Here is a 21475-nt window from a genome sequence, read left to right on the forward strand (position 1 = left end):
CGACAAACTTGTATGCAAAAAAGTTTTTTAAATCTTGAGTATTCTTGCATTCTTTAGAAATATACAGAAAAAGAATTAAATGCATGAAAATATTAAACAATATACTAAGAACAATGAGTAATAATAACGTTATTACAAAAATGAAACCATTCACCTACAAACCACCAAAATTATCAATCGATGTGAAAAAACTAAAATCCAATCCCAGCGATATTGGTTTCGATAGATCTAAATTCATCACTAAAATACCTTTAGTTTGTGTGGCCTTCCCAAACCCTCAAAACATTGGTATTTTTTGTAAAAAATTTAAATCTGATATATTACATGTTGAAAGATTACAGCATATAGTAAAACTCGCCAAGCCAAGTCCTACTCCTGCGGGCACAGGTAATGATATTAAGAATAAAAAAGTACAGCTATCCAAAGGTATTCTTTTAAAAGATGAAATAACAAGTATTGATCAAGTCACCCCCGATAATATAGCACCAAATGCATACAAGTTCTTGATTGACAACGATGCATCTATAACTGGATATGATTATATTTGTGATTATGATTTCTGGAAGACGGATGAGATTTTGTCGAGTATAATACCAGTTGGTTACTGTAGTAGAGAAAGTCTTCCATCAAGTTTTACTGCCACCGGACATATTGCCCACGTGAATTTAAGGGACGAATTTAAACCGTATAGTCGCATTATCGGACAAATTATTATAGATAAAAATCAGCCCAAGATCAAAATGGTTGTTAATAAGCTGGATAGTATTAATAGCAAATTTAGAACCTTTGACATGGAAATATTATCCTGTATTGGTGATGGTAGCAGCGATAGCAACGTTTTTGAAGTTCAACACAGAGAAAGTGACTGTTTGTTTACTTTTGATTTCAGTAAGGTATATTGGAATAGTAGATTACACACAGAACATGATAGATTGATTAGTAAATTCAAGCCCGGTCAAGTAGTTGGTGATGTTTTTGCCGGTGTTGGTCCATTTAGCGTTCCTGCAGGCAAAAAAAAGGTATTTGTATTGAGCAATGATCTAAACCCATTTAGCTATAAATATATGTGTTTGAATATTAAAGATAATAAAGTTGGTTCCTATGTTAGACCATATAACATGGATGGTGGTGAATTTATCAAGAAATCTATTTCATTATTAAATGAGTGGTATATGTCTACTGGTAATAAAAATGGTGAAATTCTGATTACAAAAGGTGGAGGCAAATATAAAGACGAAACAACCGGGAAGGTTTTATATAAGGATGAAATAGTTAAACTACCTAGATTTTATCATCATTATGTGATGAATCTGCCTGACACTGCTATAAACTTTTTGGGTAATTTTGTTGGATTGTATAATGATCATCAAGATTTGGTTAATGGTAGCGATGGCAACACCACGAATTTTCAATTGCCTTGTATCCATGTTCATTGTTTTGAAAAGTTTTCGCCAGAAGAAACGCATAGTATAACGATGGAGGAATTGCATCATAGGATGCACCAAAGGATTTTAAAAATCATGGGGACCACAGAAGATGTATTATTATTTAATAAGATGGAATTTCACTTGGTCAGAAAAGTAGCACCTACTAAGCCAATGTTTTGTGTAAGTTTTGAATTGCCGATGGAATTAGCAATTACTACCATTTAGCTGGTGGTTACTTTTTTTTTTTTATTTATGTGTAATATTATTTATTTTTATCTTTTTTATTATTATAGTTATTTTATTGTATGACGCATACTCCCTTAACCCTGTGAGGGATGTGTGGGTGTAGGACATAAGTCATCTGTCATGCTGTGGTGTTAGGTGTACGGGTTTATTTGGGTGTACGGGTGTAATGTATTTTCCCCATTTATTTTTATTAGTCATCAAAAAAAAAATGGGTCAAAAAAAACGGAGAAAAGAAAGAAAAGGAAATAATAGTAATAATAATCATTCAAAAAGGACTTTGGCCGTAATTTTTTTTTATTATAGCCTAAAACTTAAATTCACATTTTGCTATAAAAGGGAATAGATAACTATATATATATATATATATATATATGCATATGCATATTTTTTTTTTTATTCTTTCTCTTTAAACATAAAATTATAAAAAGAATAACCACTGCCAAAGGCAACAATATCAAAAGAACCAAAGCATAAATAGAAGGAGAGAAAAAATTGTCATTATTTTATTTTTATTTTTATTTTTATTTTCTTTCTTCTTTCTTTTCTACAAAAACTCATACATCATATATACAAATAACATTAACATAACAACAACAAACTGAATTTTCCATTCATTTTGTTTTATTCTGCATCTCACATTTCATTAGAAAAAAACCTTTAAAGAGAATTTATTTTTTTCTTTTTTTTTTTTGTTTCCCCCCCCCCCCCTCCTCCACATACCTGTGTCATACTACTATATCACTATCTAAGCATCACAATCATTTTTATCTTTAATTCATCCACTCATAGCTAGGAATTTTTTTTCCTCTTTTATCCTTTTTTTCAGATTAGTTTATAGAAAGAGCAATACTAATCGCCCAAACTTATAGTGAATATTTACCCCATTTATTTGCTGTGATCATCACATATATTATAGAGTATAATAATTAGAAGTTTCCATTACTTCGGTTGTTATTTTTGATCTGGTTTTATATAACTTCCCCATTTTCCTACTTAATTGGAAAAACAAACTGCATACAAAAAAAGAATTGTACTACTAAAACGAAAACTATTGTTATTAGAATATTTTAAAAATAAGAAAAAGAAAAAGAAAAAGAAAAGAAAAAAAAAAATGTATTCCATTGTTATTTCTGTCTCTATTATTGTTTCCAATTTGTCCACTGTTGTTTCCTATTAAATAAAGTAAATAATAAAATAACAAGGAAGGTATTATATTATTAATATAATAGTAGTACTAATAATAATACCACACTAAAGAGAATTTTGATCATCATTGAAAGAAGGGGAAAAAAATTAAACCTAGTTGAGGTTCATATATTTTAAATCTCATTCTTTTTTTTTTTTTTTAATTATTGAAAGTTTTTAAAAAAAAATAAAGAAATTACAAGGAAAAAAAAAAAAAAAAAAAAAAAAAAAAAAAGAAAAAAAAGGATAAAAACAAGGAATTAAAATGGATTTATTAACGTCATATTATTTTATTAACAATATTAATCGCGAAAACAGTACGAATACTACTAAAAATAATAAAAGTACTAATAACGATACAAGTATTGACTATACTTCTAGACAAATATCTGCTATTACACCAAGCCCCGAACAACATATTAATAACAAGCAAAAGAATAATAATAATAACAACTCCAATAAAAAAAGTGTTGTAACTCATAACAATAACAATATAAAGTCTAATGCTCTTTTATGCAAGATTGCTAAGTACCTACATAAACATGAATTAAAAAAATATAATGGAAAAAGGACATTTGATCACTATATTAATTTTTTAACTGATATTATTAAAAGAAGCAAGTCCACCAAAAATATTTTATTATTAACTTTATATTATTTAATTAAGATAGATGAAAATTGCAGAACAACTAGTTCCATTGGTCCTGGTATGAGTTCATATTGTTCAAAGAGAAAGTTTTTTGGTTGTTTGGTATTAGCCCATAAATATTTAAATGACAAAACTTTTAAAATGGATTCATGGTTTATTATTAGTGGTGGAGGATTAAGTAAGTTGGAAATATCACAAATCGAAAGGTGGTGTCTAGGTCAATTAGATTATAATTTATATGTTCGTAACATCAATGATGTGAAAAATTGGTGTCTACCTCATTTGTTCGTTTTTAATAGCCCCGACAAGACCGATACTGATTTAAGTGATTTACTAAATTATCAAAGGCAAGAACAAAGCTTGGAATACTGTCATTCCAAGAATCAGATATCCTGAGTTGCAATGTTGGAGAAAAAAAAAAAAAAAAAAAAAAAAAAAAGGAAAAAGGAGTAACAAAATAAGTAATTAAAATATATTAGGTGTATTGACTATATTAGAGTTTTTAAATTTTATATAAAGTTTTGTCATTTTCTTACTAGGTTAATCTAATATTTTTTTTTTCTTCTTCTTCTTCTTTTTCTTTCTCTTTTGTATGTCAACTTGGGATAACTTGTTGGTGTTTGACTATAAATTCATTCAAGGAGTAAAAAAAAACTGAAAAAATCAGATTCTGATTAATCACACTCACACTGGGGGTCGAACCCAGAATCTTCTGATTAGAAGTCAGACGCGTTGCCATTACGCCATGCGAGCTTGTTATGTTTTCGTCATGAAATAGTATTGTATTGATCACAATTCATACAAAATCTAGGTGATTTAGGAAAACACAGAAAGTCCGAAAAGTGTACAGATCACTGTAAGAAGGAAGCTCTCTTAACAGACGAAAACGAAACCTTGGAAAAAAAAAATAATGCATATGACAAACAAGAAAATGAAAATAAATGATATATATAAAGAGAAATCAACCATGAAATTATTTGATCAATATATAAACTATAGTTTTATTAGTTCAGAATATATAAGAAAGATCAAGCAACAAAACTATCATGTCCGTTTTGATATAATTAGTAAAAAATATTAAATTAGTTTACTAACCCTGCCTCACAATATATATCCTCTCTACGACATAACAATCTTCATCCTGAAATAAGATGGTATTCCCCGCAGTTGGTGCAAAATGAAAAGATAATGACAGCTTAGGAAACTTCCAAAGTCATGAAACCCTCTTAATAAGAAATCCCTTTAAGTACAGAACTTTCCTAATGGACAATAGCGAAACACTAGAAAAGAATATCCCAATATATATCCTCTCTGCAGCATAACGGTTCTTGTTGTAAGGCACTGAGCTGAATAGCGTACTTGATTAGACTCGTTCTAAATGAATATTTTCTCTTTTTTATATATGTTCTATATATGATATTTAATTACCCAAGTATAATCTTACACAAACACGGTTAATATATTTATGAAATCCAAAAACTCTTTGGAGAGATGTTGGACTTAAGTATTTCTGTTTTCCGTTGTCAACTGTACAACTTTCCAAATAATTTGGACACTGCATAGTATAGCTTTTTTTGATGTGCTATTGTTGACCTCGGTACTGTTGTGTTATAACGGTATTAGCTTCGTTAGCGTTAATACAATTAAGCGTAACATCCTCGTACAGTTTCATTTACAGATAAACCATAGTAACAATAGCATCTCCGTATTTAGGGTTATATTCACGTGATTAAACCTGAAATAGGGTTTGTTTTATAGTATTTGTGTTTATTAGTACTCCACATTTCATGGATATATATATATATATATATTTTTCTTTTTTCCTCGTAGAATTATAGCTTCAAGCGATCTTTTCTATAAGCATCTTTTATTATTTACTTCGTTAAAAAAATGGTGATAATAGAAGAAGTCATATTACGCGAGCGGTTATATATTTGGTAATCGGATTAAAAAAAATAAAAAAAAAAATATCATATTAAAAAGAATTGAATAAATGAACAGTGCTACATGTGAATTCTTCTAATATTACCAAGGAAAAAAAAAAGAAGTTAAAATTTAGAACAGCCAGTACAACAGCCAGCAAAAATCTTAAAATACAAATAAACGAATATTTTGTACTCGATTCAACTAATTTTTGATTTTTTTTTTTTTTTTTTTTGTATTTAAAAAGAACACTCACTTGTTTGCAGCTCTTATTAAGAAAGAGAAATAAAATTAGAAAAATAAAATTAGAAAAAAAATTAATAGAAAAAAACTCTCGTCTGATTTGAAAAATTAACAATCACTTAATCATAAAGACGAAGATACAAATAAAAAGATTTTTCCCTAAAAATAAACAAGCAAAAAAAATAAATTTTAATAATAGATACTTCCAATGTCTGTTACTGCACCCGCTTCAAATATTATCGATGGTAAAACCATTTCCAAATCTATCCGTGAGGAAATCAAAAATGAAATCAAAACTTTACAAGAAAAACACCCAAACTTCGTTCCATGTTTAGCAATTATTCAAGTGGGCAAAAGATCAGATTCTAACACCTATGTTCGTATGAAGTTAAAGGCTGCCAAGGAAGCTGGCATCGATTGTCTATTCATTCATTTGGCAGAAGATGTCCCACAACACGAAATTATTTCCAAAATTGATGATTTAAACAACGATCCAAAGGTTCATGGTATTATTGTTCAACTACCACTACCATCTACTATCGACGAAGATGCTGTAACTTCCAAAGTCATTGCCTCTAAAGATGTTGACGGTTTCGGTCCATACAATATCGGTGAATTAAATAAAAGACACGGTAAACCATATTTTTTGCCTTGCACTCCCAAGGGTATTATAGAATTATTGGACAGATCCAATGTTACTATTGATGGGGCCCGTGCCGTGGTTATCGGTAGAAGTGATATTGTTGGCAGTCCAGTTGCTCAATTGTTAAACTTGAGAAACGCCACGGTTACCATTCTACATTCTAGATCCAAAGATATTCATACTTACTTGGCCGATGCTGATATTGTTGTTGTTGCTATCGGACAGCCGCAATTGGTAAAAGGTGCATGGTTTTCTGAGGTCAACAAAAACACAGTGGTTATTGATGTTGGTACCAACTACATTGAAGACAGTACTAAGAAGAGCGGTGTTAGGTGCGTGGGTGATGTTGAGTTTGATAAAGTCGCGCCACTAGTTAAATTAATTACTCCGGTTCCAGGTGGTGTTGGTCCAATGACTGTTGCCATGTTAATGGAAAACACTCTATTGGCTGCTAAACGCTCCTTGAATGGCGATTCTTCTCCCAAATTTGAGCCTTTACCATTGAAACTAGTTAAGCCTGTCCCAAGTGATTTTGAAATATCCAGAAACCAAAAGCCCAAGGAAATCACCCAGGTTGCGTATGAATGTGGCATTTTGCCAAATGAATTAGAACCATATGGCTCAACAAAGGCCAAAGTTAAATTGGATATTTTGGATCGTTTGAAAAACCGTGTAAATGGTAAATATATTCTAGTTGCTGGTATTACCCCTACTCCACTAGGTGAGGGTAAATCTACCACAACAGTTGGTTTAACCCAAGCTTTAGGTGCCCATTTAAACAAGAAGGTTTTCGCAAACGTGCGCCAACCTTCAATGGGTCCTACTTTTGGTATTAAAGGTGGTGCCGCTGGTGGTGGGTTTTCCCAAGTAATTCCTATGGATGAATTTAACCTGCATGTTACTGGTGATATCCACGCAATTTCTATGGCTGATAATCTATTAGCTGCTGCTATTGATACTAGAATGTTCCACGAGTCTACCCAAAAGGACGGACCCTTGTACAGGAGATTGGTCCCAGCAAAAAAGGGTATTAGAAAGTTTACTCCAACTATGTTGAAAAGATTAGAAAAATTGGGAATCAATAAAACCGACCCAAATGCTTTGACCCCTGAAGAAATCACCAGGTTTGCTCGTTTAGATATCGATCCTGAAACTATTACCTGGAGAAGAGTTGTTGATTGTAACGACAGAATGCTTAGAGGTATCACCATTGGTGAGGCACCAACTGAACGTGGGTTCACAAGGAAAACTGGCTTTGACATCAGTGTTGCTTCCGAATGTATGGCCATTTTGGCACTATCAAACTCCTTGAAAGATATGAGGGAAAGATTGGGTAAAATTGTTGTTGCTTCCTCTAAAGCTGGTGTTCCGATCACTTGTGAAGATATTGGATGTGCGGGTGCCATGACTGCCCTATTAAAGGATGCTATTAAACCAAATATCATGCAAACATTGGAAGGCACTCCTGTTTTTGTTCATGCTGGTCCATTTGCTAATATATCCATCGGTGCCAACTCTGTTTTGAGTGACAAAATTGCATTGAAATTGGCTGGTGTTGAAAAAGGTTCCACACAAGAGGAAATAAAGAAAAACCAAGGTTATGTTGTTACTGAGGCTGGTTTCGACTTTACTATGGGTGGTGAGAGATTTATTAACATTAAATGTCGTTCCTCTGGTTTAATTCCGGATGTCATTGTTATTGTTGCCACAGTTAGGGCCTTAAAGGTCCATGGTGGTGGTCCAGAAGTTAAAGCTGGTGCCCCATTGCCTGCTGAATATATGACTGAAAACATTGAATTGTTGAAGAAGGGATGTGCCAACTTGGCTAAGCATATTTCCAATGCCCGTACTTACAACTTACCGGTTGTTGTTGCCATTAATAAAATGTCTAGTGACACTGATTTGGAACATCAAGTGATAAAGGAGGCATCTCTGGAGGCCGGTGCCATCGATGCAATTGTTTCCAACCATTGGGAAGAAGGTGGTAAAGGTGCTATTGATTTGGCCAAGGGTGTTATTAAAGCTTCGGAAATCCCACACCCTGATTTTAAGTTCTTATACGAGGTTGAGGATAAAAGTGTTGAGGATAAGATTAGTACTATTGCCAAGGTTATGTACGGTGCAGGTGATGTTGAATTTTTGCCAGAGGCTGAAAAGAAAATTAAATTGTATACCGAACAAGGTTTTGGTAATTTACCAATTTGTATTGCTAAAACACAATATTCTTTGTCTCATGATGCTAATTTAAAGGGTGTTCCGACTGGTTTCACATTTCCTATTAGAGACGTTAGAGCTTCTATTGGTGCTGGATACTTGTATGCATTGGCTGCTGAAATTCAAACTATCCCAGGTTTGCCTACTCACTGTGGGTTCATGAATATTGAAGTTACTGATGATGGTGAAATTGAAGGTATGTTTTAGGGTTTGTGCAAATGTATGTTTATCTTTTTATTATTTCTGTATTCTTTTTTTTTTTTTTTTTTTTTTCTTATTTTACATTTATTTATGTAATGAATTATTTTTAAATAAAAAATGAAGGAGAAGAAGAAGAATTCTTCTATGATTAAAAATATATTACTGATGTAAAATGCTTGCCTGTAACTTTTAAATTTTTTTTTTTTTTTTTTTTTTTTTAACAAGTATAGGTCATTTTTGTGTGTAAGAAAAATTAAATTAACTTAAAAAAAAAAAAAAAAAAAAAAAAAAAAGAGTAATTATAGTGGTAATTAACACTGAATCAAAATGTAGTTAATCCCTCTTGAACACAAGTAGCTACTAATTTGCCTTTTAGATCATAAACTTCGCCCCTCATTAAATGTCTATCATAGAGACTTCTTGGAGAATCAACATGAAAATTCAGCCAATCATTAGAATTGAAAGCTCCAGTGTGAAAATGAATAGAATGGTCCAATGAAACATTAAATTTGTGTGTGTATAATGGTTTTTTATGGAAATATGGTAACGTTAAAATAAAATAAGCGTCTGATAGATAAGCAAAGGCAATATAATTTGCCCTAGGATCGGTACCCAAAGAAATATCTGCTGAAGGGAAATTTCCATCCTTAGCAAACAATTCGTATTCTTGATTAATTGGTTCTTTGACACGTACAAAATAATCCAATGCCTCATCTTGATTGGCAATGGTACTACTATTGTTGAAAAAATTAGATGGAAACTTATAATCCAACGCACTTAACTGAAATCTCTCTCCATAATCGTCTATGACGTCTGGACTGCTCTTCAGTCTTTCACTATGTAATCTTAATTCGTCAATGTTTTCTTCAAATAGCTTTTCTGCAGGTATGTATGAGCCATCATTAATATTTGGTACTTTATGCAAAGTTTTCACTTTATTCAAAGAGCCAGATTCTGTACGTATTTTATTAAGCATCATAGTTGACGTGAATATTAACTTGTCATTTTGAAATGCATTCACCTGAGTATGAATAAAATTTTTCCCTCTTCTCAAATTTTCTACTTGATATTTAACAGGTAAGTTTGGGTTACAGCCAATTAAGAAATAACTGTGCAAAGATGCTGGAATAAAATTTTTGGGAACTGTGTATAGTGAAGATAACAAAGATTGGCCTAATAATAAACCGCCAAAACCTGCTTTTGCTCCTGGTGGTACAATAATTGGGTTGATACTAACAAAAGAATCATTATCAATTCTTTTTATAGCTAATATTTTGTCTAAAGATGAAAATCTGGAAAGTTTCTTCATAAGGTATGTGTTTTTTTTTTTTTTTTTATAATATTCAATTTTTTTCTTTTTTTTTTTGTTGACGGAACTAAGAGTGTTGATGTTCAGCTACTGATAAATTTTATTGAAGCATCAATTGTAATCATTTGTAATCAAGACTTTTTTTTTTTCTTTTTTTTTTTTTTTTAATTTTTTTTTTGGGTTTGATTTGGCAATGTTTCTACCTTTTTTCATACGTAAGATCTCCAAAAAAATAAAAAAAAAAAAAAAAAAAAAAAAAAGGATTGGCTTTGTTTAAATTGAATCCAGCGCTTCACTCCATTGCAACTTGCTTTGTCCTGTTTCCCTTCCTTTCGGCCACCTTGATCTTCCAATCCTTTCTCTTCCTCCCCACCCCACCCCAACTATAATCATGAAAATAGACTATGACATAAAGTTTATGGAACTGGCAGTAAAACTAGCTAAATATTCTTTGGATCATGGAGAAACACCAGTGGCATGCATTTATGTACACATTCCAAGCAATAAAATAATAGCATATGGAATGAACGACACCAACAAATCACGACTAGGTATATCACATGCAGAATTCATGGGAATAGACCAAATCTATAAAAACAATTTTCAACATTTACTAAATGAAATAGCTTTATATGTTACTGTAGAACCTTGTATTATGTGTGCATCAGCTATCAAGCAATTAGGTATTAAAAAAGTCGTGTTCGGATGTGGAAACGAAAGGTTCGGTGGAAATGGTTCCATTTTAAGCATTCATAATGATTTTTGTACTTTACCTACCAATAACCATTCCTCGTTGCCTGGGATTTTACGAAAGGAAGCTATTGTGCTATTAAGACAGTTTTACGTCAGAGAAAATGAACGAGCCCCCGTTCCAAGGTCTAAGAATAACAGAAAACTGGAATTGGAAGAGTTCCCACCTTTTCTGTGGTCCAAATATTTATCAAAAGAAGATTTTGTTGATACCTTTGGCTCGGAAAACCTGACAAAATACGAAACGGATAGAGATTTATTCTCATCCGTCAATTGGAAATTAGTTGAAGGCAATTATGATAATATTGTCAATGAGCTTGAACTTCAAATTAATTCATTTGAACAACATAAAAAAAGAAAGTTTAGTTTATAAAATAAATTACGCAGGGAAAAGAAAAAAAAAGAAAAAAAAAGAAAAAAAAAGAAAAAAAAAACAGCATATATAATGGAATGCATATTAAATAATAGATACATATAGTTGTCAATCTTAGATAAGTGTATGTAATTATAATAACACACATAACAAATGGCAAAAATATATATATATCAATTATCTAATGGGAAAGAAAAAAAGAAAAAAAGAATGATAATAAGGGGAGGGGAATATAAATATATTGCAATATTAAAACCCTTTTAATTGAAAGATAGGCATACTATAATGGTAACCGCTTTTTTCTTTTTTTATAGTTTATTTTCAATTTCTGACCAGGTTTGATACAATCTTTCATAATACTCTATTTGATTATCAGCCAAATTTCCTAACGATTTCTTCAATGTTTCATTTTTAATTTGCTCAAAAACACCGACTTCTAGCAAAGCTTCTTGTTCAAAATTATCCGCAATCTTTTTCGCATCATCTACTTCAGATGTTAGAGTATTTATTTTTGTCTCCAGTTTGGCGATTTTCTCTCGTCTTGAGGCTTCTTGGTTAATACCAGCAATTTCTTCTAGTTTATTTGTAAAAAAGTTGCCACCGTAACCCGATATTAAATTATTTTTCTCATTTATGGCTTTGGTCAAGTAATCGTTTAATTCCTCGTAATCTATTTGCTTTTGATCCTTTAATTTAAGCAACTGCTTTAAACTATCCACATAATGTTCCATGTCCCGCAAGTCTACTAAATACTCATAATCATAATATTTAGACAGGTCTCGTAACGAATAAGTCATTTTTAAGATACCATTATTGAATATTTTTAGTTTCTCTAGCAATTCACGGCTATTTTCAATATGTTCTTCCTTGGATATTAACTCTTTTAAATTTTCCAACCCCAAATTTAACTTATTATAATCTTCTGTTAGAGAATCTTGTGATTTAACAACTCTATGGGTCACTTTATCTATTTTGTGTATATTATATTCCAATTTTTCACTTTTCTCCTTAATTTCAACGAATTCTTCGCTTTGGTTACGTACATGTTTAAAGGCATTCATTAACACGTCACTCACATCTTCATTTTTAATCCCGCTGTTACCAGTTATACCAACATTTACGCCACCTGTGTTGGTTACAGTAATACTTTTTCTATAAATGTCCCAATCAGATCCGCTGACTAAAAAAGTTTCCAACACTTTAGATCTTGAGTATGTTGGATGCAATGCCAATTTTTGCAAGAAATTCTGTAAACTGTGGCACCTTTTTTCAGTAAAACTGGGGCTAAATCTATCACCTGAGATATACTGTAACACTTTTTTATCAGGAATGGGCGGAGCTATACATGAGGGATAATCGTTTACCAAAATGGTATGTAAAAGCAAAAAATCACTATACCTTCTATGAACCACTAAAATGTTGTTTAGAAAATCTTGTTTATTTTTAAATCTGGTTTTATCAAAGTAATTTTCATGATAAGATGGAATATTTGATTTGGTAGACACCTGGTAGTTAACAAATGAGCCGCTTTCATCTCTTTGTCTTTGGGGATCAGAAACTATGATGTCTAATATAAAATTGTCATTTTTAGGTACGGTATTGGTATTAGAATCATTTGTTGTGGGTATGTCACCGTTCATTAGTCTTTTTATTGCCTTTTCCTCTTATATGTTTACCTATCTGCAGATATGATAGTATATGTTTAGCTTTTTTTAAAGAGAGAGAGAGAGAGAGAGAGAAGAAAAAAATTTTAAAAAAAAAATTTAAAAAAAGCAAAAAATAAAAGTGAGGAAACAAATTTGATTCCTTTAACATATTTATTTCTAATAGGATGGTAAGTTAAGTATCAAACATATAATAAAATACATAAACTTTTTTTTTTTTTTTTCCCTATTTGGCTTTGTTTATCTCCCTTATTTCATTCTCTCCTTTCCTTTCACACAAAAATACATTAAAACAATTTAAATCATTTTGCAGTGTTTTCTGAAACGAACTTTCAACAAATTTTTTATTTATTTTTTTTTTTTGGTGGCAAAATATACAAAAAAAATAAAAAAATAAAAAAAAAAACATCCGAGAGTACGAATATTGAATTCCGAGGCCACGGCTATTATCCTGTTCGATTCTCTTCCATCGTAAAAAATAAATTTATATATATTTATTTATTTATTTATTTTTAATAATCCAAAAAACAAAAAAAAAAAAGAAATTAAAATAAATTCAAATCAACGAGGAAAATATACATATTCTCACACAAACACACAAACTAACCAACCATCCACTCACTTATATATATATATATATATATTTGCATCTTTGTTTTCCATCAATTTCTCTTTCTTCAATATGTTAAAACATTCGTTGAAGCATTTCAATCCAATAGTTAGACTTTTAGCCACCAAAGATACTCAATCTTTAGTAATAAATAAACTATTAGCTAAACCTGTATATCAAAAGTTATGCAATATCACTGCTCCCAGTGTGTTGAATTCATACGATCTAACTGTAACTATTAAAAAGATTTTAGAAAAAAATGACACTAAATTGGAGGCCAAAGAGAAAAGTCTAATTTATAATGATTTAATAGAAAACTTGACTTCGTATGATTATTCAGTGGCTACTGTTGGCTCCAAAGCATTGCATGAATTAAACCAACCATTAAGTTTAAAAAGTATTGATCAGATAATCCAATTTAATCCTGGTAGATCAATGAGTTCGTGGGAGATTTTTATAAAGTATTACCCCTACATTGAAAAAGATATTAATTCAGAAAAATGCAACAAAGTTTTATTGACCGTTTTATCGAAGTTGATCTGGTTAGATGATGCTGCTATAAAAGATGGACAAAAATACGCCACTCCAAGGGATATTTTACATGCTATTTTCATAATATATAAATTGAATAATCAAGCTTTAAGAGACGTACCTAAAGACACCATTAAGAGGTTATATGATTCAATAATAGCTACGAATTCTACTATTTTACTTCCAAATTTTTTTGAAAAATTTGACCAGCCCATCAGCACTATGGATGATGTTGATATCTCTATTACCAAGGCCCAGTATTTGTTGAAAAATGTAAATAATTTTGTCAAAAATCAAGCAGAGATAGGAAACCCTGAAAATAGAGAGGATCTTTATAAAGTTATTGAATTATTGGGCCACAATAATCTTGACACATTGTTAGAACCGGAAGAGAAAGAAGCATGTAAGGTAATCGAATCAGTTTATACTGCGTTAACCAACTCACAAATTGCAAACTTCAGTATAAGTAGTAAAATTGAAGCTACCAAGTTTTTGGATGAAATTCTTAAGATTGCAGTAGTCAACGGAATCACAAAAAAAGATGTTAAATTGTGCAGCACTATTGTTAAGACCGTTGGCTTATTATATGGGGATATGGATAAAGCTTTGAAACTATACCATTCTTTTATGATTCACCACAGGGAAGATCCGGAACTTTTGGTGTTTGCATCTTTCATGACTTTAATTTTGAAGAGTTTTGAGCAAAATAATCCATATTTGTTAGCTGCTGCTAAGGCCATGATTCCACCAGCTTTAGATAATAAGACCCTAAAGTTAAATATCTTGAGATGTTTAATATTGGTTAATTGTAAATTCAATATTGATGAGTCACTACAGCTGTACAATGAAAACATTTCTACATTGAGCAAAAAAAACAAAGAGGAGCATACTGGTACAATACCATCAGACTCTGCTTTGTTAACCGAAACCTTAATATTGGCATATCTATACAAAGGTGATCGTGATTTTGCTCATGTTATCTTAGATGGTGCTATGAAAAATAAATTAGTTGAAGGGCCAACTGCTGTTAAAAGAATCAAGAAGTTGTTATCATATTATGGTGATGTTTTGGAGGAGACAAATTGCAAAGAATTAATGGAAAACAAAGTCGGACAATATATTAAACACGATATTTAAATATTATATAGTTATTGTTCTCATTGCCGAAGAAATGATCTACTTTTATAAATATATATATATATATATACATATATATATATGTCTAAATAACTTTTCATTTTTTCTTTTCCCCCATTATTATTTTTTTTTTTCGCTTAAAATAACCCATGTAATATTTTACATTTCACATTACAACTGGCAAATAATTCCTACAAAGTAACAATAGTAAGGTAAAGAGGGTACAATTGTATTAATTGAGATATATTGTAAAACGTGTGTATCTTTTTCGAAACAGAAATCGCATATTCCTTTAAGTCACATTCCACAAGAATGGATGGCTTAAAGTTAATTCATATTCCATAATATATACAAAGACATAACCAAAAAAAAAAAAAAGAAACAGAAAAGGAAGAATTACTCATTGTGGAAATAGATATACAATTGCAACATCACTCATTACGAACCATGTTGTTATGATCAAAGAAAATAATCGTCTTATCATTACTATTCATCTTATTCTTTGCCCTGTTTTGTATGCATCTGCTAACACTAATCTGTATGACACCGATTAGCACCTAGAAACAAATAAAGCAGGATAAAAAAAAAAGCTGTACATCCATAGCATGACTTTAGAAAAAAACCAAGCCATTTTAGTATTAAAGATCGATAAACTGCGTAATTCTTCTTCCAAAATTGTAGAAATTTTAACAACTGTTATTAATAATGGATACAAGAAGCCTATGCGCAAATATGGTATCATTAAAAGCCTCAGAATTAAAACCCCACAAGTGTTTTTCTCTGATCTGGGATTTGATAAAGACCCAGCTAGTAGCGTGCTCTATATTTATCTAAAAAATATAACACCAGAACAAAGAAGTGAATTACTTAAAGTCTATAGAGAAATTGAATTTAAGGGTGTTACTTTTTATGTAACTTTGCCAAATATTGACAACTATGAGATTTTATCTGTTTTTTCATTGGATCAAATCATTGGGACAGCGGGATTCAAGCCTTACTGCTTGGAAAGTTGCGGTGATCCACAAGGTATGGAAAAAGACCTTTGTGCTATGTATGAATTGACTGGTTTTACAACATTTCAAAAGGGTCTTGGGCTAAGCTTCTTGCCTATTGCGTCCGATTATACTTGTTCCGTGTACCCGATCAAAACATTAGTGTCTCAAGTCATAGTAGAACATGAGTTAGTTACCTACTATTGTAAATTACATGGATATGAAGAGAAATCCAGAGTGTTTGTGAAATCAGGCGGCGATAGTTCTGAAGCTGGACTTGAAAATGATATAATTGCTGATGATTTTCATCTTGCTACATTGTATAAATCAGTTTTGAAATGTTGATATAAATACATGTTTACCATCAAAGTGCTAAAAGTGGTTAGCTGATATATAACTTCCATTAGTATAGAATTGATGGACAATTTTTCATTTACCATAAAAAGTTTTTTTTCTTTTTTTTTATGTTATAATACCCTGTTTTATAAAAAGAGGAGGATGGAAAATATTATATCAATACGTTTTCATTTTTGTCGGTTTAAAAATCTAACTTTGAATCTTAAGTTTCATTAATTTACAAGTCCTTATACCTATAATAATAATAATAATAATAATAATTCACTTTTCTTTTTTTTCTTTTTTTTCTTTTTTTTTTTTTTTTTTTTTTTTTTTATTTTTTCGCAGAAACACATTTAAAAATATACGCTTTATTGCTTCAATGAACTTTTTTATTAACTAGGCTAACATAGCATATAACACTTATTTACTCAAAATTAAAAAAAAGAAGGGAAAAAAAAGAAAAATTTAATAAAGTCAATCCATCCAGACCATATGGCGAGCAAAAGAAAATCACAAAATAAAATTCAGAGTAGAACCGCTAAAAAGAGAAGACAGGAAGATTTATTATTGTCTCAGAATGGATTTAATGACACCGACGTTACTCAATCATCTACAGAACTAACTAACAATAAAAGAAAACACAATAGATCCACCTCTTCCTGGGATGACGAAGAGCAAGATTATGAATTAAAACCCCGTACCTTGAAGGGGTTTGAAAATTCAGGTTTACAAGAAGGGTTGCCTATTAAAATTGATGGTAAAATATCAAGGACTGTTAGAGAACGAAAGGAAGAAAAGTATGAAGATGAAGATGAACCAGAAATAGAAGATACTGAAGAAAAAGATGAAGATGGAGAAGAAGAAGAAGAAGAAGAAGAAGAAGAAGAAGAAGAAGGAACAAAGGCAGAGGCAGATACTGAGGAAAAAATTATCCAATTAAAGGAAGATATTGCAACATTGGCTGAAAATATTCTAGAAGAACCAGAAGAAAATGTTGAATCATTAACACGTTTAAGGAAAATGACCGAATCTAAAAATCCAAACACTTGTAAATTTTCTATGCTGGCCTTGGTTCCTGTTTTCAAATCCATTGTTCCAGGGTACAAAATTAGGCCATTAACTGAAATGGAAAAGAGGGAAAAGGTTTCTAACGACGTTGCCAAATTAAGAAGGTTTGAAGAAAATTTAGTGGCAAATTATATTGCATACGTCGATAATCTAGCCAAATTAGTTCGTGTACCAAATAATGAGGATCCAATCAAGGTAAACTTAGGAAATTTGGCTGCACATGCCGCTGGCGAATTGACAGGTAGTTTCTCGAATTTTAATCATAGCACTGAGTTGCTTACTTTGGTTATTCGTCGTATCTGTAAACCAGCTATCAGTAAAGATCCATCAGCCCATAAATTGATCAACACTTTAGAAAATTTAATGTACGACGACGATGAAGGTAACGTCACTTTAGAAATTGTGAGAATATTGTCCAAGACTGTGAAGACCAGAAATTTCAATATCGATGAATCTGTCCTAAACATTTTATTATCGATGGATATTTTAGATGATTATGATCCATATGTAGAGGAGGAGAAAAAACTTAAATTAAGAAAAAAGGATAGGGTTCATTTGTCTAAAAAGGAACGTAAGGCAAGAAAAGAAAGAAAGGCTATCGAGGAAGAAATGCGTGTGGCCGAGCAAGCAGTTTCTGCCGAACAAAGGGAAAAAAATCAAGCTGAAATTCTAAGATTAACGTTGTCACTGTACCTAAATGTCTTGAAGGCAAATACTCAAGACTTAATAGGCTCGGTGTTAGAAGGGTTATCTAAGTTTGGTCACATGGCCAATTTTGATTTGTTGGGGGATTTTTTGGAGGTTATGAAAGAGTTGATATATGATGCAAACTTAGAAGATTTGTCCTCTAAAGAGGTGAGAAAAGTTCTTTTATGTATTGTAACTGCATTTTCATTGGTTAACAACCATCATGCAATGAAAATATCAGTAGATCTATCATCTTTTGTAAATGCTTTGTATGCAATATTGCCAAATGTAGCACTTGACGCTGATATAGAATTTTCTTACAAAAGTTTGAGATTAGCTGATCCATTGACACAAAAATTAGTCAAGCCGTCAGTAAATGTTTCGACAAAGGCAGAGCTGTTGCTAAAGGGTCTTGATCACCTGTTTTTTAGATCCAAATCAGGCACTAAGCAAAGAGCAGCTGCGTTTGCCAAAAGACTTTACATTTGTGTTTTAAATACCCCGGAAAAAACATCTGTTGCTATTCTAAAGTTTATTGATAAGCTAATAACCAAATATCCCCAATTGTGTGGATTGTATTCTACAGATGAAAGCATTGGTAATGGTCATTTCGATATGATAACTGATGACCCAACAAGGAGTAATGCGGATGCAGCTATTATAATGGAAAATGTTTTACTAAAATCACATTTTTCTCCATCTGTAAGGGAACTCTCAAAGAGATTGGTACAAAGATCCAAAGAGTCAATTAAATAGGTCTCATAAATGTGCTATTTTAGCCGTCACTTCCACATTGTAATCCTTCTTTACGATATATTTGTATATTACTATAATTAAGTTTAAATATTACTAATACTAATACTAATACTAATACTAACACTAATACTAACACTAACACTAATACTAATACTAACACTAATACTAATACTAACACTAATACTAATACTAACACTAACACTAACATTAACACTAACACTAACACTAACACTAACACTAACACTAACACTAACACTAACACTAACACTAACACTAACACTAACACTAACACTAACACTAACACTAACACTAACACTAACACAACCACCACCACAACCACTACCACTACACTACTATACAGATTTTAGCAATTATTTTTAATTCAAAGTTTTAAATCATTTGTATTCTTAGTAAAAGATTTTTGGACATTGCCATGCACATCAGTTTTTTCACCCTTTTTATTGATAACTGTAACATTCTTGGCTTTGGATAACGTTTCAATAACGTTTTGTTTCTTAGTTTTCTTTGGTGGTTCTTTGGAATTAGTAGCAAATGATTTTGCCCTCTTTCTCTTAACAGCCCTACGCAATCTCCTCTTATCCTCCCTACTCAATTCCTCCTTAGACATTACGGTGCCATCCTTTAATGTAATTTCATTCGTATTTTGTGACTTCCCGACCTTGTATACTTCTTGAGGAGCTAATGTGGATGCAGAGGACAGAGTCAATGGCTGAGCATCTTCCATGGTAATGGCAGCAGTTTGCACTTTCACTTCCAAGGATTTTTCCACCGGTTTAGGAACAAAGTGTGCTGAAGATAAAGAATCCAATTTATACATTAAATCTTTGAACATATTGTTGATTTCATCGTGCGCCTTCTGCATTTCTTCTGTTATTTCTGTTTCTTCAGTAATTCCTTTATAATCGTCTTCGTAGATTTCAGCTAAGGATTTGGAAGATTTTTGGTCACTTAATTCTAGTAATGGTTTTGGATTAAATTTAGCAACATCTGTTAAGAGTCTTTTTGGCAAATCGTCAAAATTATATTCCTTGATTCTTCTCCTAATCATTTCCTCTAAAGATTCTGTTACTTCACTGGTAATTACAGGAACAGGTTTGGATGTCCTATCAAATTCTAAATCTTCGGCTAATAGCGCGTCGTCAGGTCTGTCTTTTGCCTTTACCTCACCCTTTAATGCCCACTTCTTTTCAGCTACAGCTTCTTTTTCTAACTGTGCTATTTGTCTTTGGATTTCAAGTTGTTGACGCTCAAAAGTTGTTAAATACTTACTATCCCTAGTATCTCCCTCTCCTTCGCCATCAGACGAGGCTGCTTTAGCGTCATCAAATAAATCTAACTTAACAGTATTCATAATATTGTCATATTCCTCTTCATCAAGGTCTTTCTCTTTCAAAGTGTCTAAAGTATCTTTTTTAGCTTGATTCTGTATTTTCCGGTTCTTTTTTTTGTTTTTGGTTGGTTCATCGAAAAAGTCATTGTAATATAATGCTTCCTCGTCTTCATCAGAGGGCATGTCACCAAAGTAGTCAATATCCTCTTTTTCTTCTTCATCGTGGGTTTTGTTATTTCCAAAAATATCTTCACCTTTAGCTTCTGCATCTTCCATTTTTCTAGCAAAGTCTTCTGCATTGAAAAATTCATCGTCTTTACTATCCTCTTTATCCTCGTCTTCATTACTTTCATTTTTGTTTTTCTCGATAATACTCGAGATATCACGAGCATCTTGAAACTGATCTTCAGGAACACTACTATCACTGGTATTTTCATCAGAGTTGATCTCACTTAAACCGTTAGTTTTCTTTTCTTCTTCTTCTTCTTCTTCTTCTTCTTCCTCTTCCTCTTCCTCTTCCTCTTCCTCTTCCTCTTCCTCTTCCTCTTCCTCTTCCTCTTCCTCTTCCTCTTCTTCAGAAATACCCTCTTGCCTATCGAGTAATTTTTTTAAATCATTTATTTTTTCCAGTAATGAACTTTGAATATTATCCAAAATGATTTTTGATTGCCACCAAACTTGATTGGCATCTAAACCATCAACGGTAACTTCATCCAAGGGCACCTTAACGGACAGTTGTGTCTTGTATAATTTGATAGTCCTATCTAAATGCTCTTTTACATCGTTTATAGAAATATTGTTTTGCAAGTATTCTTTATTAAACAATGCAGTTGGATCAGCATTCAAAACTTCAACTAGATGTGTCATGTTTCCTTCTATATAATATAGTAAAAAGAGACGAAAAAATATATAAAAAAAAAGAAGTTGTTTCTTACTTCAGATTTGCTCGGTAGTTTTTGTTTCCACTCGTAAGCTACTAAGTAATTTCAAAGGTAAGGTATTTTAATATAAATTGTAATAATGTATAAGTACTTTTTTTTTTTAATAAAAGAAAAAAAATATATATTTTTATTTTCATATTGCTTTAACGTTTCTTTTTTTCCTTTTTTTTTTTTTCTTTTTTTAATTCAGTTATTTATGTATATTTTTTTTTTCGCAAAAAAAAAAAAAAAAAAAA

At 31.4% G+C, this 21475-nt stretch overlaps 10 protein-coding genes and 1 non-coding gene across 11 annotated transcripts; 7 read left to right on the top strand and 4 right to left on the bottom strand.

Moving 5' to 3' along the window:
- Window positions 1–113: 113 nt before the first annotated feature.
- On the top strand, window positions 114–1652 carry TRM5 (tRNA (guanine) methyltransferase; the record flags this gene model as incomplete). The annotated part of the gene is made up of 1 exon (XM_046079374.1): window positions 114–1652. The coding sequence occupies one exon, from the start codon at window positions 114–116 to the stop codon at window positions 1650–1652; it is 1539 nt and encodes a 512-aa protein (XP_045933158.1).
- Window positions 1653–3123: 1471 nt separating this feature from the next.
- PCL5 (Pcl5p) lies at window positions 3124–3903 on the top strand (the record flags this gene model as incomplete). The annotated part of the gene is made up of 1 exon (XM_046079373.1): window positions 3124–3903. The coding sequence occupies one exon, from the start codon at window positions 3124–3126 to the stop codon at window positions 3901–3903; it is 780 nt and encodes a 259-aa protein (XP_045933159.1).
- A 285-nt stretch (window positions 3904–4188) lies between these two features.
- SCDLUD_004659 lies at window positions 4189–4260 on the bottom strand. Its single transcript has one exon. It is a non-coding gene; the product is annotated as a tRNA-Arg (tRNA).
- A 1621-nt stretch (window positions 4261–5881) lies between these two features.
- SCDLUD_004660 (C-1-tetrahydrofolate synthase) lies at window positions 5882–8737 on the top strand (the record flags this gene model as incomplete). The annotated part of the gene is made up of 1 exon (XM_046079372.1): window positions 5882–8737. One exon carries the CDS (start codon window positions 5882–5884, stop codon window positions 8735–8737), a length of 2856 nt encoding a protein of 951 aa, XP_045933160.1.
- A 316-nt stretch (window positions 8738–9053) lies between these two features.
- Window positions 9054–10040, bottom strand: TES1 (palmitoyl-CoA hydrolase; the record flags this gene model as incomplete). The annotated part of the gene is made up of 1 exon (XM_046079371.1): window positions 9054–10040. The coding sequence occupies one exon, from the start codon at window positions 10038–10040 to the stop codon at window positions 9054–9056; it is 987 nt and encodes a 328-aa protein (XP_045933161.1).
- Window positions 10041–10431: 391 nt separating this feature from the next.
- On the top strand, window positions 10432–11163 carry TAD2 (tRNA(adenine34) deaminase; the record flags this gene model as incomplete). The annotated part of the gene is made up of 1 exon (XM_046079370.1): window positions 10432–11163. The coding sequence occupies one exon, from the start codon at window positions 10432–10434 to the stop codon at window positions 11161–11163; it is 732 nt and encodes a 243-aa protein (XP_045933162.1).
- Window positions 11164–11471: 308 nt separating this feature from the next.
- On the bottom strand, window positions 11472–12803 carry SNX4 (Snx4p; the record flags this gene model as incomplete). The annotated part of the gene is made up of 1 exon (XM_046079369.1): window positions 11472–12803. The coding sequence occupies one exon, from the start codon at window positions 12801–12803 to the stop codon at window positions 11472–11474; it is 1332 nt and encodes a 443-aa protein (XP_045933163.1).
- Window positions 12804–13509: 706 nt separating this feature from the next.
- MRX12 (Mrx12p) lies at window positions 13510–15105 on the top strand (the record flags this gene model as incomplete). The annotated part of the gene is made up of 1 exon (XM_046079368.1): window positions 13510–15105. One exon carries the CDS (start codon window positions 13510–13512, stop codon window positions 15103–15105), a length of 1596 nt encoding a protein of 531 aa, XP_045933164.1.
- A 605-nt stretch (window positions 15106–15710) lies between these two features.
- Window positions 15711–16442, top strand: RMD6 (Rmd6p; the record flags this gene model as incomplete). Its single annotated transcript, XM_046079367.1, has 1 exon — window positions 15711–16442. One exon carries the CDS (start codon window positions 15711–15713, stop codon window positions 16440–16442), a length of 732 nt encoding a protein of 243 aa, XP_045933165.1.
- A 486-nt stretch (window positions 16443–16928) lies between these two features.
- On the top strand, window positions 16929–19315 carry NOC3 (Noc3p; the record flags this gene model as incomplete). Its single annotated transcript, XM_046079366.1, has 2 exons — window positions 16929–18934; window positions 19030–19315. The coding sequence occupies 2 exons, from the start codon at window positions 16929–16931 to the stop codon at window positions 19313–19315; spliced, it is 2292 nt and encodes a 763-aa protein (XP_045933166.1).
- A 14-nt stretch (window positions 19316–19329) lies between these two features.
- Window positions 19330–21165, bottom strand: MPP10 (rRNA-processing protein MPP10; the record flags this gene model as incomplete). Its single annotated transcript, XM_046079365.1, has 1 exon — window positions 19330–21165. The coding sequence occupies one exon, from the start codon at window positions 21163–21165 to the stop codon at window positions 19330–19332; it is 1836 nt and encodes a 611-aa protein (XP_045933167.1).
- Between the last annotated feature and the right edge of the window lie 310 nt (window positions 21166–21475).

This window comes from Saccharomycodes ludwigii, chromosome VI (assembly GCF_020623625.1).
Source record: "Saccharomycodes ludwigii strain NBRC 1722 chromosome VI, whole genome shotgun sequence".
NCBI classification, from domain to species: domain Eukaryota; kingdom Fungi; phylum Ascomycota; class Saccharomycetes; order Saccharomycodales; family Saccharomycodaceae; genus Saccharomycodes; species Saccharomycodes ludwigii.